At 42.9% G+C, this 19,107-nt stretch overlaps 1 protein-coding gene across 4 annotated transcripts in view; it reads left to right on the forward strand.

Annotated features, from left to right (window-relative positions):
* The first annotated feature begins 490 nt into the window (after positions 1-490).
* HECW1 (HECT, C2 and WW domain containing E3 ubiquitin protein ligase 1) overlaps positions 491-19,107 on the forward strand; it is a 426,782-nt gene continuing 408,165 nt past the window's right edge. For 2 of the 4 annotated variants that reach the window (XM_073886905.1, XM_073886907.1), the window contains exons 1-2: positions 530-643; positions 1,855-2,089. In XM_073886905.1, the coding sequence (XP_073743006.1) occupies positions 1,967-2,089 (123 nt within the window). In that variant the 5' untranslated portion in view covers positions 530-643; positions 1,855-1,966. Of the gene's footprint in view, positions 644-1,854; positions 2,090-19,107 lie in introns of those variants that run through there. The other 2 variants (XM_073886906.1, XM_025853114.2) reach the window with 2 other exon arrangements.

A 19,107-nucleotide genomic window follows, 5' to 3' on the forward strand; every position in this document is an offset into this window, starting at 1 on the left:
TGGGGAAAGTGTGTAAGCCAGAGGCCAAGAACACCTGTCATAGGGTACCTGCTAGGGTGTCTCTACCAGATCCTTTCTGAACATACTGTTTGCACAGACACAAAAGGGCCAGTGAGCCGGGGCTGGTGCTGGATATGCCCAGTACGCCTGCTGGGTGTAGGAAGGATGGGGCCGGCGGTAACAAGAATCAATATATATTTACGGCGGGGGCGGGGGCGGGGGGTGCGCGGAGGCTGCAGGGCGGGGCAGCGCTAATGAGAGCAAGCCCGGCTTGTGGTTGGTTCGGGAAGTCTGGTACCCACAGAGGAGCAGGCAGGGAGGGAGGGGATGCGGGCGGGAGGATAAAGCGATGAAGTGTGCTGCGTTGCCGCGCACCAGGCGCCGTTGTGGGAGCCAGAATACCGTGCGTCTCTGACCGAGCCGGCCCAGTCCTCGCGCGTACACTCCCCGAGCAGCGCGCGCCTCTCGCCGTGGCCCTGGCGGTGGCTGCCGCTCGCCGCGAGCCCCCGGAGCGCTGCGAGAGCGGGTGGGCGCCCGGGTCCCCCGGCAGGTGCCCGGCGCGCCATGCAGGGCACGTGCGCCCCCCGGCTCTAACCTGCGCGCTGACTGGAGCATGATCTGTGTCCAGGCCGGGGCTGCCAAGGTAAGCGAGCGCCGTGCGGGGACTCTGCCTGCCGCCCCTTCCCCCGCCCTTCTCTGGGCGGCTTCCCCGCCGCTCCCGAGGCCCCTGCAGCGCCCTCCCTCCCCTGGGCCCGGGATCCACCCTCCTCCCCACCCTCTCGCTTCTCCCGCGAGGTTCAATTGTCAGCCTGGGACGTGCCGCCGCCAGGGCCGGGCAGGCAGCCCGGGTGGCGACCCCGGCTCGGGTACAGCAGGCACACCGGGCCCTCCTGCGGGGCACCGAGAGAAACAAAGAAGCCCCCAAACGGGTTCGTGGCGCCTCCCCCGCCCCCCCCCGGCGCCCTCCCAGTGGCGAGGAGGTGTCAGGGGAGGGGGCGGAGAGACCTACGTAATCCCCCTTCCCAGCCCACACCCACCCCTTGTGAACCAAGGCTCTGGATTTGGGTTTTGCCTTGGGCTGCCTTTTCGACAATTGCGTCCCATGCAATGCCATGGTTAGCCGAGCGAGCCCACAGCCCCGCGCGAGCTCGCTAGTGCTCTCAGGGGGCGCGTGGCAGGTCGGGGCCATGCTCCCCTGGGTGGTGGCAGGCTGGGAGGATGCGCGGTGTGGGTGCTTCTCCCAGCACCTCCCTGTCCCCGGCCAGCTGCACCGCTCAGCCGGGCCTGCCACCTGAGTTTTAGCGGGAGCAGCCCGTCCTGTCGCCTACCGTATTGCGACCTGCACGCAGGCGGGGAGGGAGTCGCTGGGAAAAACGCGTCCGGTCCATTTTTAGCTGGAGGTGCGCTTCCTTCTACCCCTACATTCCCGGGCCGTGACAATGCAGCAAAATCCGAGGGCTCCGACAATGTGGCCCCTCCATCCCCCGCTCCGCCAGTGCCTTGTGATTGCTCTGCCGTGTTGACGTCCCGGCCACTTGGCGGATTTGCCGAGTGTGGGTGCGTGGTCTGTCTCTCTGTCTTGCACACAGAGACCATAACTTCCCTGCCCAATTTGAGCGCGTGTGTGTGTGGGGGGGGGGGGCGCTGGCAGGGACACAGGCTGCAGAGATGCCCGGCTTCCTGTAGTTCCGGGCACAGAGCGCCCCAGTCTGCATTGAGCTGACACCGGATAGCATGTGGGGATTTTCCTAGTTGCTGAAGATATTTGACGTTGCTATAGTTTTGTGCTTACTTCTCTTGGGATCTGCAGTGGTGCAATTCTCCCCTTGTTTTTATTTTTTTCTCTTTGTAAAGATAACAAGGCTGTGTTCAGCAGAAATGGATACAGGAGGAACAGCATAGTTCAAAGACTAAGGGAGGCATCTTCTCTCTTTTCCTGGGATTTAAACGCGATTTAGGAGGGCAGATGCCCTACCTGAAAAGGCCAGACCTTAAAGACCCAGGCAGTGTCGTGGTCCAAGGCGTCTCAAAAGAGGTGGCCAGATCTGCGTTTCTCATCAGCGGACTCGCTCCGGCTTTGGCTATTACGGTAATTCGTTCTAGATCGGGGATTCATTTTGAAAATGTGTGTTTTCCACTAAGAAGGGATTAGAGTCCAAATGCCTACCCTGGTATGAATGTGTGTGCCTGCTTGGTGGAGCAAAAGAGTGTGGCAGAATTCCCTGTTGCCCCTTCCCTCTGTTTGCAGCCTCCTCTGGAATGTGGCATTGGAAAAAACGTAGCACTATTTTAGTTCCTAGACCTACAGGCAAATGGAACTTTAGAGTGTTTCATTTAATAAACCATGTTCTGACTAATTCTGGAATCCCAGTCTCGGGCAGCTTAGCAGCTTTGTGGAATGACAGTTCGTTTTGTCTCAGGTAGTTATTTCACGAAGGCAAATTGCCTAAGTTTGTTTAGATAGTGACATTATTGACTTGGTAGGGAGACCACATTCTGAGCTGGAACAGCCTATTCATGCATCAGTACAGAGGGACTGCAGCTCCTGTGATTTGTGTGCCTGTACCATCATTTGCTTCCCTTCGCACTTCTGGCTTTTAAAGACGGATGTTTTAAAAGATCATTTAAGCTTTACTTTCTGTGATGCTTGCATCAGATATGATTATCAATATAGGAAGTACTAAGAAAACAGATGTGATTATGGAAGGACAAGCCTCTGCCATCTCCCCTCCTTATCAGTAAAGTGAGGAAGTTGGACTGGCTGATTTCCATGGTTCCTTCCAGTTCTAGGATTGTGTGATAATGGTAGAGGAGTAAGAAAAGTTACCCAGTTTAGTAAGGCCAATAATTCTAGTCCAAATTATGCAAGCAAACCAGGGACAGATTATAGAATTTGTGGTTTATTTTTACACCTTGCAATTTGTTTTAACCCCAGTATCTGCATTTTCCTCTAAATGAAAATAGCCAATGACTCAAACAGGTCAAATTTTTTTGTTTGTTTTTGCTCACTAGAGCAAAAGATTTGGTACGGTCTGGGGTACCTAGGAGAATATTTGGTAACAGATTTCCTCCTTATTTGTGGATTAGTTATTTATTACAGCCCCATCTTTTGTAGATAATCGACAATATAGCTTATTTCCAATGATTGATTTTTTTGTTTTGTTTTTAAAGAAAGACTCTAAGTGGCTGTTTCATCGGCAATTGGCAACAGCGTCTGACTTACTTTCCCTGATAGAATTTGCTATTGTTCACAAAACTTGCTAGCACTGATGATGCTTATTATATAAATGAGGCGACAATTACTTGAAACAGGCAAGCAAAGCATTTTCGTGTGCTTGTAGTAATTTTTACAGTTTAGGAATGGTTGGGGTATTTGATCATTGATTTGTGCTTACCTACTCAATTTTCCACTGTAGTGTGCTCATTTGTCTTAAAGTTACAATTAAAATAACATCCTCGACTAAGGCTACCTGCCAGGCACAATGAAGCACTCCCTCTCTTGTTTCCATAGCCTTCTCCTTCATACCGCTCAGGCAGCTCTTACCATATTGCAGTTACGTGAGGTGTGAAGAAAGGGCCACAACCCCCTTGTCTTGAACGTGCTACGAGCACGTTGAGGACAAGGACATTGTTCAATTCATCTCTCATCTCTCCAGCACATTGCACTTTGCCCGGGACAGGGGTATGTTCTCAGGAATGTTGATTGAGTGCATTTCAGGTCATAGAAATGCCCTCTACCCATTTAGGCCAGAGGTAGGTGGGAATTCTTCCCTTCGTGAGTCAGATGGGCAGATCAGAGGGGTTATGTAAGCCTCTGAGGGAACAGGTGAGCCAGGACTCAAATCCAGGCCCCAGAGAAAGGTTCCCCCGACTCTCAGTGAGAAATCAGGTAGGTGCAAGTCCAGATACTGCACGCTTGGGTTCTTTCTTACTTGAAAAACCTGGATTATCCTTTGACAAAATTGATCTGATCGCTGCTTGGTTCTGTCTTGCTCTGGCCTTAGAAGGGAATTTATTCAGCCCCAGCACTCCAGCCCGCAATTAGACGGTGAAGGTGAGCCCCCCTTTGCCACTTCCTCTCCAAGGCTGGTTCCACCACCCACAGCTTGCTCGGATGATGATGGACTTGTCTAGGGAATGCCCCTGACTGACAGTCGTTTGTTGGAATCACATTTAACCTCTGTGAGCTGTGCTTCTGAAATGAGCCAGCAGCTAGACCAGAGACAACCATCATTGCTGGGTCAGCCCACCCTGACTGAGTCTCCTCACAGGCGGATTTCTATGCCAACAGGTGTGACTTACAGACAGACCCCTTGCTTCCATTCCATCACCTTCTTAATTTTTCATTCTGAAAAGCAGGAAGGGTTACCATTAGGAAACCAGGAAGTTCAAATCCATGTGCCTTACTGTAAGGCCGCCCTGAGCTTGTTTGCCATTCATGGACTTTTAGAGAAAACAGTGTGGAATGTTCCATGTGGCTTTTTTTCAAGTCACTTTTCCTCTCTGAGGTTTAGTTTCCTCTTCTTTAAAAAGTAGGGAGTTGAACCAGGTAATCCCAAAGGCCATAGGGTTGTTTCTGTTGGTTTATTCAATTGAATTAGAGGGAGAAAAAGATTAGTATTAATTATAATTATATTAATATTTACATTTATTTATAAATTTAACTTTGCAGTGTATATACTAAAAATACTTAAGGCTATGTGTGTTAGCCTCTGGGTTATCTAATAATCATTTTGGGCCCTCTGTTAACAATATTGTTGTAAGTAGCTATAACAGTTCTCTCTCTTGTTTGTAAAATTAGATTTATTGTATTAAAGGAAATGATCTGTGGCATTTCTGTTCCTAGTGAGGGGGGGCAGTGGTGAAAAAGTGGACGATCCCCAACTCCTGTATAAAACGTTTGTAAATTTATGGTTTGATAGTCAGTGTTCCAGGACCTGTAGTAAAATGTTTTTATTCTCACCATGGAGTGTGTTTCACAGTTGAGTAATCCTGGTGGTCAGAAGTGTTCCCTGGGATTCATCTAACAATGTTCCCATTTCCTTCTGGTCCCTCATTTTGCTCTTATTTATCTACTTATTTACTTACTGTTTTGTGTTTCTGCCCCTTTTTGGGCTTGGCCGACCTCCTGTCCCAGCTATAACACATACGGGGCTGGTAACACTGCCCATCCACCCTTACCCTGCCCCACTAGATGCAGGAGTCAGAGCCTCATAACCTTCCACCTGTCTGAACCCTTTCTACCTTCTTCATAACCGGTACTTCTCAAGGTAAGATACAATGAGGCTTAGAGGCAGACCAGCTCATCTGATGATTTTGTTGGACGTGAACATGGACTTTCTGACCACTGGGTATTTGTCTTTAAAGCCTCCTTAAAACACTTTAGGAAAAAAAGCAGTAGATAGGTGATTTATATGCCCCATACCATAATGTTTGGATGTATGGGTATCTACTGGTAAGTGGTTGTCATGTTCTGTGACATGAGCATGGTAGGGAAAATGATAAGTAGTCTGTGCAGGATGACAATAATGTCACTGTTTATCGGCAAGTATCACAAAGACCACTAAGCCCCCAGGTCACTAGAGAAAAACATCTGGATTTCCATAGCAACAAGTGATGTGCACTGTTCACATTATTAGTTGAGAACCCATGCTCTTCCTGATTGTATTGGCCCAAAGCTTGATGTACACAGAGGATTGATAAATAAAGATATAGTGTACAGACAGGCTCTTCTGGTATTATCCAACATCTATTGCCTTGCAGTATTTTGGGGGAGAATTCAGTGCATGGAACTTAAGCTGGTGTTTGGGGCGGGGGGGGCGCTGGAAAAGGACGCCATCTGTGCCCATAATGACGAATGCCATCATGGAAACTTCACTCGGGGTCCCTTTTATATATTTAGTGGAGCAGATTTTCCCTTTCACACTTTCTAGATCTATTTGTATTGAACAGATGTCAGGGAAATATCATGTGTGTGGAAGGGAAAAAAAGAAGACCAAAATTCACATCCATGGCCAGCGATTGTGATTCAATCACTTTGTCCTTAAATTGACACTCATTTAACTTGCACAAATGTTCCCTGCTTTTGCTTTCGGGGTTTAAGTTGCAGCAGTTTGAGAAACAGAAATCTCAGTCCTGAAATTCAGAGATTCAGGTTAAGGGGAGACTAGGGTTGAGCACATTACACCTTGCTCGCTTGCTGTCAGTAGCGAGCAGAGCTGATGGAACCCGGCAGCCATCCACCGCGGTCCTTCCTGCAACACGCTGACCAGCTGGAAAACCACAGGACATGATCGATAGATTTTTTACCCTTAAAAGGACTTCTCTTTCTTTACTGTTCCCTCTTACAGAACACACCTGGACAAAGTTGTCTACCCTGGCTTTCTTTAGTCTCCCTGTCTAAGCCTGTGAAAACATATTTTATTGTGTAACATTTGATTGAGACTAACAAGATGTTTAACGTATCTGCAAATTATGAGGAAAATAAAACAAATACTGGATGGCCTTGTAGCCTGAGACCAGAATACTGTCAGTTCATTTGCGGTGGTGCCCTGTGTGTTCCTGCTTCATCTCTACTTCCACCTCTCAGAGCACCCAGCCAAGCTCTGGTCCCCACCGTTCCTTCCCACTGTCCCCATGATGGTCACTGGTGGTCTCTACTCATCCAGTACCAGGTCAGCTCTCCATCTGAGTGCTGCTGATCACGCACTGGGGTCCACTTTCTCTGCCTTGAGCCCTTTGCTTCCAGGACACCAGATTGTCCCGGCTTCCAGCTCTATCCCTGGATCGCTTTGTTAGGCTCTCTTGATGGCCCCTGACTTTTTATCCCCACATGATGGAATCCTTTAGCCCCTACACGATGGCTTGGCTCTCACATCTCTTCTTACCTTATATTCCTGCCTTTGGTCTCAATACCACTTTCATGCCGATGATCTCAAGCGTATCTCAGTGGTCCTGACTCACTCCTAGAATGCCACCACCAGCATCTCCCCGAATGCCATGCAATCTGAAATTTATATATGCAAAACACAGCCCCCAATTTTCACTCCTCAAAGCTGCTTCCCCTTCAGAGTTCTCCATCTGTGTAAAGGGACACCTCTGTTCTTCCTGTTGCTCAGGCCAAATGCCTTCAATCCCCTGGCTTCTCTCTGTCATCTAATCTAGCTTTCTGCAAATGGCTCTCCCTTCTTCTCACCCCCTCTGGCCAGCATGACCAGCCTTATCTCAGCCACCATGATTTCTCAACTTCTGCACTGATGCCCAACCAGTCTCCTTGCATTCCTTGCCCATCTGCAATCTGTTCTTTGTACAGCAGGCCAAATGATCATTCATTCATTCACCAAATATTGACTAACTGTCTGCTATGTGTCAGGCATTATTTTAGGTGTTGGCATGCAGCATAAATACAACACAGAGCAGTCAGAAATCTCTGTTATTTCTTTGCCCACAATCTTCCGGTGGCTCCATCCCTCTCAGAATGAAATCCAGACTTCTTATTTGGCCTACAGGCTCTGCATAACTGGGCCTCCCACTCCCACCTCACCTGACCGGTGTCCCCAGCCTCCTGTTCTTCCTCAGCCACTCCCACTCTCATCTCACATGCTGTTCCCTTGACCTGGAAGGGATGTGTGTGAAGGGAAAGGGGGGGCGTTTGCCAGATACCTGCAACTTTGCCCTACGGTTAATGACATATCACTCCTTCAGAAAGGCTTTCCCTGACCACCCGTGTACATTGCCTTCTCTTCCATCTCCCTGCTTTCTTTTTCTTCACATCACTTAGCACCACTCGATTTGTGATATATTTACTTCCTTATGTGTCTATTGTCTGTCTCCCATTCTGACTTGTTAACTCATTGGAGCAGGAGCTTGTTTATTTGCCCAGTGCCTGGAAAGGTGCCTGGAACGTAGTAGCCACACTCTTTTATTTTTTAACTTAATTTAAATTCTGTTAATTAACATATAGTGTATTATTAGTTTCAGAGGTAGAGTTCAGTGATTCTTCAGTTGTATATAACACCCAGTGCTCATTACATCACATGCCCTCCTTAATGCCCATCATCCAGTTACCCCATTCCCTTAACCCACTTCCCCTCCAGCAACCCTTGTTTATTTCCTGTAGTTCGTCACCCTCTCTGATTTCATCTGATTTTATTTTTCCCTCCCTTCCTCTTAAATTCTCTGTTTTGTTTCTTAAATTCCACATAAGAGCAAAATCATATGATAATTATCTTTCTCTGATTGACTTATTTCACTTAGCATAATTCCTTCTAGTTCCATCCATGTTGTTGCAAATGGCAAGATCTCTCTTTTTTTTTGATGGCTGAGTAATATTCCATTGTGTATATACACCACATCTTCTTTATCCATTCATCTGTCGATGGACATCTGGGCTCTTTCCATAGTTTGGCTATTGTGGACATTGCTGCTATAAACATTGGGGTGCGTGTGCCCCTTCGGATCCCTACATTTGTATCTTTGTGGTAAATACCTGGTAGTATAATTGCTGGGTCGTAGGGTAACTCTATTTTTAATGTCTTGAGGAACCTCCATACTGTTTTCCAGAGTGGCTGCACCAGCTTGCATTCCCACCAACAGTGTGGGAGGGTTCCCCTTTCTCCACATCCCCGCCAACATCTGTCGTTTCCTGACTTGTTAATTTTAGCCATTCTGACGGGTGTGAGGTGGTGTCTCATTGTGGTTTTGATTTATATTTCCCTGATGCCAAGTGATGTTGAGCATTTTTTCATGTGTCTGTTGAGTAGCCACACTCTTTACGGAATAAAATCTTTTCGGAATCTGTTGGGTTAGAGTTTGGATGGTATTTTCAGGTCTCTGGATCCTCCAAGAATACTCTTTTTCTTTCCCATAAATGATTCCCCCCACTCCACAAGGTGAGGGTTGGGCTCTTCATTACTGCCTGGGCATTTTGTTGGTACTGAATCTCTGTGTCATTTATCCTGGCTGGCATTATCCCACAGTTAAAGCTCGAGCTTGTCTTTGTTTCCTCCTCACCACCAGGCAAGTAGCAGTCGGTCATTCCATTATTGTTGAATTTGAATAAGTTATTTGTTGTTGTTAGGACTAGATAAAACTCTCTGCCCTCCGGTCTCTGCCTCCTCTGGTCCACACTGATTTTTGTCATCTTGAATGTGAGCATGTCATTCCTGTGTTCAAAACCGTCAGGAGACGGTTATTAATTATTATATTTATTATTTATAATTATAATATTTATAATATATATTATATATAATAATTTTTATATTTATTTATATATATTTATATTTATATTATATATTTATATATATTGTATATTTATTTATAATTTATATATATTATATATTATATATTACATATATATTTTTATATTTATTTATATATATTTTATATTTATTTATAATTTATAATATATAATATAATAATTATAATATTTATAATTATTATATTATATATTAATAATTATTAATTATTTATTAATGCACAATAAAGAGCCCACTCCCCAGGCTGGCCTTGCGGGTCTGTGGGTGGTAGCCAGCCATGTCCCAGGATGTCCCGTTGACCTCTGCTACAGACAAATGGACCTTCTTTTCATTTCTCCAAACATGCATTTTCCTGTAATTATGTACTTTCTTCCTTACACTGTGTTCTACGCTTAGTTTCCTTAGCCCTCTCTAAAGTTACCCATTTTTAAGATCTAGCTTAACTCTTATATCCTGAGTTTCCCAGTTGATAGGATTCTCCCTGCACTGACTTCCCATGCAATAAGGATCACTGTATGATCACTATTAACTCTCCTGCCTTTCAGCCTCCCTACAAAATGACAGGCTCCCCAAGGTTAAGGACTGTGTCACATTTATCTTACTATCCTAAAAACACTTGTCCTGGTATCTGCCATTGCAGGTATGTCTCTGAATGTGAAGTGAATGAGTGCCCCAAGGAACAACCTGAGTTGAGAAGGTCTGTATTTTACTGCTTCTAGAGTAGCGTTATGCACAATGTATGCATCCATGAAATGCATATCATAACGGTAAGTGAAAAATTGGAAGAGGTGCACTCCACAAGGACAGAAATTTCTATCCTGCTTTTTTCATTGATTTTCCTAAGTGCCAAGAATAGTGCCCAGGAAGAGAACTCACTATTTAAAGACTGCATGCAGTTTATAGCTGGACCATATCTTAAATTTTTAATATCCTTGCATATAAATGAGCAAGCCCGAGGACTGGAGAGACTTTCCCAAGATAACGCAGTAAGACATGGAACCTGTCTTCTCCCTGCTGTCCAGCCTAGCCATGAGCAGAAGAATGCCTGATAACTTTCCCCGAAGGGATGCTCTCAGTATTACTTTCTTACCAATATCTGAGTGACTTCCTTCTTCAGAAGAAACCTGACTTTTTAGATCTTCTGAAAGAAGCAATAGGGAAGAAATTGAGGAATTTCAAAGGACTCAGAGCCCAGGAAATAGGAAACAACATTTATATGTTCCCATGCTGCTTGTGTGGTGCATTCATTTTTGGAAATGCCTGAGCAGATATGGCCCCTTGGCGCTGGTGGGCCATGCTTGGGGACTTGGCTTAAACCTGGTGTCTACTTGAAAGAACGAGGCTGTCAGTGTTTCTTAGAACCTCTCTGATGGCATATTAATTCACAATGAAGTCATCTGGTTCCATTTCACCAGGGAATTTTATTGACAATGCTGTTCTCTATCTTCATGACAACTTTGAGTAGCAAGCTAGTACAATTTTTGATGAAATATTTCTCACAAGAACTTTGCAAACATTCTCCATCCTTTTGTTGCAAGCAAGTAAAATGCATCTGTCTTGGAAACATACATTCAGATCCTGGTGTGACATCCTTGGGAAAATAGCTGAAAGTCACCAATTGCTATTTTCAGCTTTTTTCCCAAGAGAGAGGAAAAATATCACTATAGATATACTGAAGAGGCTTTAAGCTTCTAATGAAAAATTTGACCTAGGGACTATTAGATCACAAACCAAAATAAAAATACATACCTATGTACAGATAATATAGAAATACATATAAAATATATAAGTACATGTATATAATCTTTTAAAATTCTGGTTCATTATTTACAAGTAATTTTCAAATGTTTTATTCACCTAGAAGACATTTCTTGAGTTTCTATTATATGACAAGTATTTGTTTGTTGGTGTGTAGGATTTTAACACCTAGACAAAAATCTGCTTGAAGTTCAAGGCAAAAATGTGCAAAAAAAATACAGCAGAATAAAATCCCTGCAGTGGAGAAACATTTAGTTTGAGAAAGCAAATTGAAAAGTTGTGTCTTTTAAGAGTGATTTTTTTTAAGAGTTTTAATTTTTAATTAATCTTTACACCCACTGTGGAGCTTGAACTCATAACCCTGAGATTAAGAGTCATATACTCCACCGACTGAACCAGGCACCCCAAGGGTGATTGTTCTATGTTCACACTGCTGATGGAGCATCTGTTATATACCAGACACTGGGCTGGGGGCTAGGTTACCCTGGTGAATGGATATGCAGCCAAAGTCCTTGTCTTCACAGAGCTAAGAGTGAGGCCCACAAGTTTACGATCTTGCTTTTGAGAATATACTCACAGTTTGGTCATTAAACAGAACATCGCCATGTCAGTGATTGAGAAATCACTGTGCTCTTCTTAGTTAAACTTAATTTTACCAAATCGAATGCTCCTGTCATTGATCTTAGGCACCCTAGGGCCAAAGCACTGGATCTGTTACTTGAGAGCCCACTGCTGTGGGATCATGTTTCCTCATGACTCAAAACTTCGCCACAAAAGGTATTTTTCCCCAGTGATCCAGAGAATCTTCTGGAGCAAGAAGTATTCTTTTATGTAAATATTTTATATAGACTTCAGTGAACAGCTCTGTCAGGGGATATTCTGTAGCTCAGACTGGCTACCTGCTCAGGACCCACGGGCTTCCAGGACCAGGTGAAGTGAACGGCCTGGTTTGGCGCACATTGTGAGCAAGTGGACAAGGCCTGCGATGGAGACCACACTGGACACTGGGCCTCGGGCTGCCGGGAGTGAAGAAGGGAGGTAAGAGGACAGCAGGCCAGATTCTCCTCTGCAGAGGTCGGCTCCTGCTCTGGGTTAAATGGCATTTATCATGCTAACCTAGGGTGTTTTTTTTTTAGTTCCTAGAGAAAGTATTGAATGAACCATTTCAGCCATACAGAGAAAGTTACGGGGTTCAAATCTAAACCCAAGCTGTGGGAGTAAAGGGGGAGGGTAGGAATTAAGTGTCAGAAGTGTCACACTTCAAGAGAAAGGAAAGGAAGGTCAGTCTGGGGTCATGACCCCTCCCTTTTTCAAGTCTTCACTGGTCTCAATTGAATAATGTAATCGGTGCACAATTTTTATAAAAACATCAAAAACTTTGCGGTAGGAATTTTTTCTTAATTGTAAGAACTCTTGCCTTTGAAATTTCATTTCAGAAGCAAAGCAGAGTGAATGGCTTTGTTTTTACATTTAGCACATCTTGGTATGAATTTGCAGATGGCTTTTGAGGGATCCAGATATTTTATTTTTCAAATCTGTTTTTTTCCAAGTGCCATTAGCAGGTGGAACTCATGACTTCCGGTATTTTTCAGGCAATGAGCTCAGTGAGGTTTGAAAATTAGCTAAGCCGTTTATAGATTCATAGAATGCTGTCTGGGGAAGGCACCTAAGCCATGTCCCACCGCACCCTCTCGCGTTCCCCACAGTGAGACAGCCGTCTCCCAGGGTCACAGTCCCTGCATTTGTGAGACCTAGGATGATAAACTGTCTCTGGGCTCCTGGCTTGACGCTTTGCAGCACCATTTGCTGGCTCCTTTTAGGGCTGGGCAGGAAGCTTGCATATCCTTGGAGTCCAGGCAAATAATGGGTTTTCAGGGTTGGGGGAGGGGGGGCAGTTAATTGCAGGCAGGGGACTGTGAGCCAGGGCCTGTGCTGGTGGCTACTTGGTTTCAAGCCAATTGCTGACACATGTGAACGTGTTGCTAGTTCTTCCGATTTATCTAAGAAAACCAAAGACTGAACATTGAAGAGAATTTTAGTTTTAAGATTTTTTTTTTCATTCATTCCATTTAATGATACGGCAGTACTCAGTGGGCCGGGCCAGGCATAACTGTAAGCCTCCAGTTTGCAACTTTTGCTCTAGAAAAACTGTGCTTTGAGATTTCTAGGATGGAAAGAAAGGACCATGATCCTGGCTTCAAATAACTAAAATCTGAAATGGAGCAAAGAGACTTGCTCTGAGTTCAGAATGAGAACTAGTCCAGCAGAGGATTTTGATTCAGTAGTGATAAGTATTTTCTGTTACTCAGAATTACTTGGGAGCAGTGAGGCATCAGTGTGCCAGTGTCCCACTGAGCAGGGGCACTGGGCCCTTTGTTGGGACGCTGGGTAAAGGCTTGGGGTCCTGCACCTGCCATTGCCCCCTCCATGATAAGCTGTAAGGCTGCCATGTAACCTGGTTTTGCCGTAATCCTCTGAGCTTCCTACTGCCCCAGTGTACCATGGGAGAAGGGCCAAAGCTTACAGGGTGAATCTATATACAGTTGACCTTTGAACGGCATGGGGGTGAGGGGTGCCAACCCTCCATGCAGTTGAAAATCCAAGTAGAACGTTTGACTCTTCAAAAAACTTAAGCACTAACAGCCTACTGTTGACCAGAGGCCTTACCAAGAACGCAGTCGATTAACACATATTTTGTATATTATTTGTATTACATACTGTATTCTTACAACAAAGTAAGCTAGAGAAAAGAAAATGTTATTAAGAAAATCATGAGTGAAAATACGTTGACAGTACTGTACTGTATCTATTGAAAAAAATCCACGTATAAGGACCCATGCCGTTCCAAGCTGTGTTGTTCGGGGGTCAACAGAATAGTTTGTTCTCGCTTTCTTTTTTTGAATAAAACCCCATCAGCTTGACTCCTTCTTCCACTGAGGGATTACTTCTTGTCTTCCTCTCTAATGACTGTTTTCTCTTGTCTGTAAAGCATTGTGCAAGGCTTCCTCACCACTAGGAAGATTCCTCTTTTCTTGATTTCTGCTTATACCACCTTAAAAATTTTATTTTTAAAATACAACATGTATATATCATTATGCAAGGGCCTGCAAACTGGGGCCGGCCTGCCTCCTGTTTTTGTAGTTTTATTGGAACATAGTCACACCCGTAATTTGCATGTGATCTATGGCTGCTTTCGAGCTATGGTGACAGGAGAGTAATTAAGGCAGAGAGAGACCATGAGGCCAGCAAACCTAAATTTTTTACTGACTGGCCCTTTAAGAAAAAGGTTCCTGACCCTTGATTATATCAAGAAAGACAACTTGAAAACAAAACCGTGTATAAAGAATAAAATAATAATCACCTGTAATGCAATGGCGGAGTGTAAAGAGCATTGTTATCTTAATGCATTTCCTCTGGGCATATGTGCGATGCTGAAATCACACCATAAATACACATTCATGTGCATGTAATAGTGTATCAGATTCATTCTCTTGCCATACAGTTTTTGATGTTTATATGTGTTATTTTAATTGACTGTATAATAATCTATATACCATTCTGTGCCTATGTATCTATCTATTATGCATTGATTTTTATTGTGGCACTTGGCTGTATGCTTTACATATAAAATTTTATTTAATCCTTCTAAACTTATGTAGGAAATATTACTAACTCCATTTTACAGATGGGAACACTGAGATGTAAAGTGTTTCTGTGACTTGACCAGCTCACACAGCCTCTCTCTGTCCTAGCCTCTCTGACACCCCACCCTGCATTTTCAGCTATTCACCTATTACTGGGCACTGAACTTAAATTTACCTTTTTTGTTCATTTGTTTAGCGAGGGAGGGTCTAAGAAGTATTGCTTTGATGAATATCAACGTATACAAATCATTGACTGAATTTCTCATCATTTCCTTAGAAATGGCTCCCCAAAGCAGAACAGATCAATCAGAAAAGTACATTGTGGTTTCCTAATAGGCTGAAGAGTTGCTTTTGGAAAAGTTGTAACAACCTATACCATACAATAATGTTCTGTGAGCGTGCTCGGTACTGAGTGCTATGATTTAGCCTTCCTGTTTTTGCCCTTTCATCAACGGAGGGGGGATACTGGAGGCTGACTCTTTGCAGGGAGTTGTGGTTAAGTGACTTCTCTGACAGTGACTTCTGGGAAGGATGTTTTCTGGACAAAAAAAGACAGGCTCACCTGCCACAAGTCTTTGCCTTTCCACTTCTTCCAGCTTCTTGTGACCAAGGATGGGAAGCTGCAGGCTAAGAATGGCAGGAAAACGGAAAGGTGGCCTGGGGGCCGGGTCCCTGGGGGCACTACTTGGGAAAAGTACCCCTATATAGTGAAGCATCTGTTGGTAGTGTTCTGATATGCAGGCAGAGGCAAGCCCATCCAGTGCCGTTTCTTCCGCTTGCCAGTGAAAACACAAAGGGAGGTGAAGCTCTGATTCTGCAAATTCTCTGTGCCCGTGTTTTGCCAACACCCTCTCCCTAGGTAAGGTCTTGGTCTCTTTCCAATTTGTATGAAGTCTTTATATATTAGAGACATTAACTCTATCATATATGATGTGGTTATAATGTGTGTTTTAATTTTATTTGCGATGATCTATTGGTTAAGGTGGTGATCTTTAGAGGTCTCCATCAAAAGGTACAGTTTGTCTTCAGAGTTAGTAATAGGGACAAATTCCTTCTTCCCAATAACCTGGCACTTCATTCTTTTATCATCCAATGACTCTTTCCCTGGATCCATTATTACATTGGGGAGTGCAAATTGGTGACTTTACCGTGATATAATTCCTTCCACATTTATTAGTCGTCATTCTTCTGTGAAAAAGAGCTTTCTTCTGTTTTCTGTTCTTCTTTGGGGAAGAGAGGAATCACTCTGTTCTCATAAATTTTTATTTACTCTCTGTGATACATTTATTTATAGTCATTTTTTTATGCTCAAATTAACCCAGTTTTGACCAGTGGGAGCCTTTCATGCTGTTTCTACCACAAGAAATGGAATGCTTATATTTCTTTGTAATTTCCTGCCCTTCTTCCTTCTCCCTCCTTCCACCCATAGCTCCCTCCTCCCTCCCTTTTTTCTCTCTCATTGGAGTGGGAGGTGTTCATAACATTGGCTAAAACCAGAGCTGTATTAAGTAAAAATGGTAAGAGGAAGTTTTCTTATCTTATTCTTGTCCTTAATTAAAATGGATTTAGTTTTTCACTATTAATGGTATAGGCTGGGGGCTCCTGGGTGGCCCAGTCGTTAAGCATCTGCCTTTGGCTCAGGTCATGATCCCGGGGTCCTGGGATCGAGTCCTGCACTGGGCTCCCTGCTCAGCGGGAAGCCTGCTTCTCCCTCTGCCTGCTCCCCCTGCTTGTGTTCCCTCTCTCGCTGTGTCTCTCTCTGTCAAATGAATAAATAAAATCTTTAAAAAATAAAATAAATCCAAAACCTCTCTTGAAAAAAAAAGAAAATAAACAAATGGTATAGGCCGTTTATTTCAGTTAAAAAAAGGAAGTTAAGTGTTCCTCTATTCCTAGTTTAGAATGTGTTTTGATCATGTTGTAAACACAGAATTTGGGGGAATTTACAAAGGTGAACCAGTGCATTTTCTCCTTTGACCTAATGAAATGATCCATTGCATTACTATATTTCCTAATAGTTAAATATTTGTATTGTCTTCAAATTCACCGAACCTGAACATTGTTTATTATTTTTTTAGTTCTGTGTTGATTCAGTATGCTTAGTTTTATATATATAATGTAATAATATCTTTATTTAAAGCTAAATGTAAACTGTATATGAATGTGTTTATATATATAACTGTGTATAAACGAAGGAATGAGATTAGTCTACATTTTTATTATGCTAAAAATTTGAAATTTGCAAAAATTAATTAGGAAACTGTTGTTTTAGTCCTCCCGAAAATGAATATGATGTTAGGATTTTTAGTCCCTGGAATTCGGACAGGATTTACTTGGAAAATCTCCTTGGGCTTTATGCCTTTTTCAGGCAATATGATAAATTAACTCATTAATTTCATGGTTATTGGTCTGTTTAGAGTTTCTACTTCTACTTGAGACAATTTTTTTCCTAGAAAGTTTTCTATTTGCCTAAATTGAAATTACTAACTTTTTTTTTGTAAATTTTTAATTGCATCCTAACCTATGGTCTTACTTTTTTTTTTTTTAATTTCATATTTTCCCTCCCCTGGTTCCCTCTTTTCCTATCTCCCTCTGTTCCTCCCTTCCTTTTCAAAATCAGATTGGTTAGAAATTTGTTTATTTTATTTTACTTTTTAACCCAAGAACTAGAGCTAATATTTATTTATCACTTTCATATATCTAATGTTGTTATTGATGTGTCTATTTTTTGTTGCATACATTTTGTTTTATTAATTGCTAGTTTTCTTTAATCACAAGAGTAATATAGAAACATAACAAAACCAAAAAAAATTCAAAAAATATAGAATGGAAACTAGAAGTTGTCCCTTTCTGCCCACCTGTGTTACTCCCCAAAGACAGATGTGTCTATTCTTACTAATACCTTCTTTGTGAGTGTCTTTTGCTTTTCTCTTTATGCTGTCTTGGATAAAGAGCTAATTTTATTTATTTCCATCTTGCGATGTTAGTAATTCTACACCAGTCATCCTTTCCTGCTGAGCCCAGATTTGGATTCAGGATTTTCTCAACACCAAGCCATACGTTGTCACATGTAGGAGAGAAGGTGCTGCTGTTTTGGCCTTTGGAAAATGCAGTTGGCTACTAGACCTCTCTAACAGATTCACATTTACCCAGATCGTGGTCTTTTATAGCACAGGTTTCCCATTCACAAATTTTAAGACTAAATTTATTCGTACTTAAACATGAATGTAATGAGTTTCTCATTCATAGATTTGGGTGAAAAATCTATGTTTTATTAAGTTTTATGGGATTATTTTCTGATGCTTTCACTGTATGGGGCATTTTTTTCCCCTCTTACTTTTATAAGTAGTGTTTTGACTGTAATTATCATGTTTGTGTAATGTCTTGATACATTATTTTGTGATCGCCTGTCTTTGAGAATCATGGAGAAGTCTGAGGAGAGCCTAAATTTAAATTCTTTGTAGAAAATCTGTGTGGAATTAGAGCATTTTTACCAGGATGTCTAGGTAAGTAGGCTTTTGGTGCTGTTGTTGTTTTTATTGGACCTTACTAGAAACACGACAGACTCTTTTTATTTACACATGCAGCACAGGAAAATCATCACCTGTTCTATTTGTGTGTATTCGTTCTGCTCCTTTGTCATTGTCTTTGTCTCAGGAGTTTTGTTATAGGCTATTTATCTACCAGTATCTCCTCTCTCTTTTTTACTTACTCATAAACTCTGACTTAATTTTGGAATGGTCCCATCTTAAAAGTTCTGTTTACCAGTCTGCCTTGCACGTAGAGGTAGTCATATAATGTATTTGAGCCCAGTGAGATGTATGTCTAAGTCACTGGGTGGGACTTCTGGGAAACCTCTTTAAGGGGGGCTGACTCACCTGGCATGTCACATTTGCCCTTACTCTTCCTCCATGTTTAATCTGGAATGTGGGTGTGATGACTGGTGTGCCAGCAGCCATCTTGTGAGTTGGAGAAGAAAGCCACACACTAAAGCTGGTAGAAGAAGGCCTAAAAATAAGTCCAGGTCCCTGGTAGGGTAGCTGCCCGACCGGCCCAGAAATGTCATCTCTGGACTTCTGTCACAGGAAAGAAAGCAAACGTGTCTCTTAGCTAAGCCACCATTAATGACTTGTTTTTTTTTTTTTCCATCAGTGTCTTTGAACCAAATCCCTCTCTGATAAACAAATGCCTATTTCATAAAGACGAACTATCTGTCTACAGCTATCATCTTCTCACACATCACTCTGTCCTTTGAGCCTTCCTTTTGTATTCTTAGAGAACTTTTTATTGCTTTTTTACACCTCTACTTTGAATTCCACTCCAAAGCAGACTTTATTTCTGTTATTGCCTTTTAATTCTTCTTGATCTAGTCCCCAATTTGAGCCATATCTTTTTTTTAATTTCAACTTAACATTTCGTCCAGTTTAAGAGGGTATTTAAGTGTCTTC

The sequence above is a fragment of the Callorhinus ursinus genome, unplaced genomic scaffold (assembly GCF_003265705.2).
Source record: "Callorhinus ursinus isolate GAN/ISIS: 27379988/994484 unplaced genomic scaffold, GSC_fseal_2.0 scaffold73, whole genome shotgun sequence".
Taxonomy (NCBI): domain Eukaryota; kingdom Metazoa; phylum Chordata; class Mammalia; order Carnivora; family Otariidae; genus Callorhinus; species Callorhinus ursinus.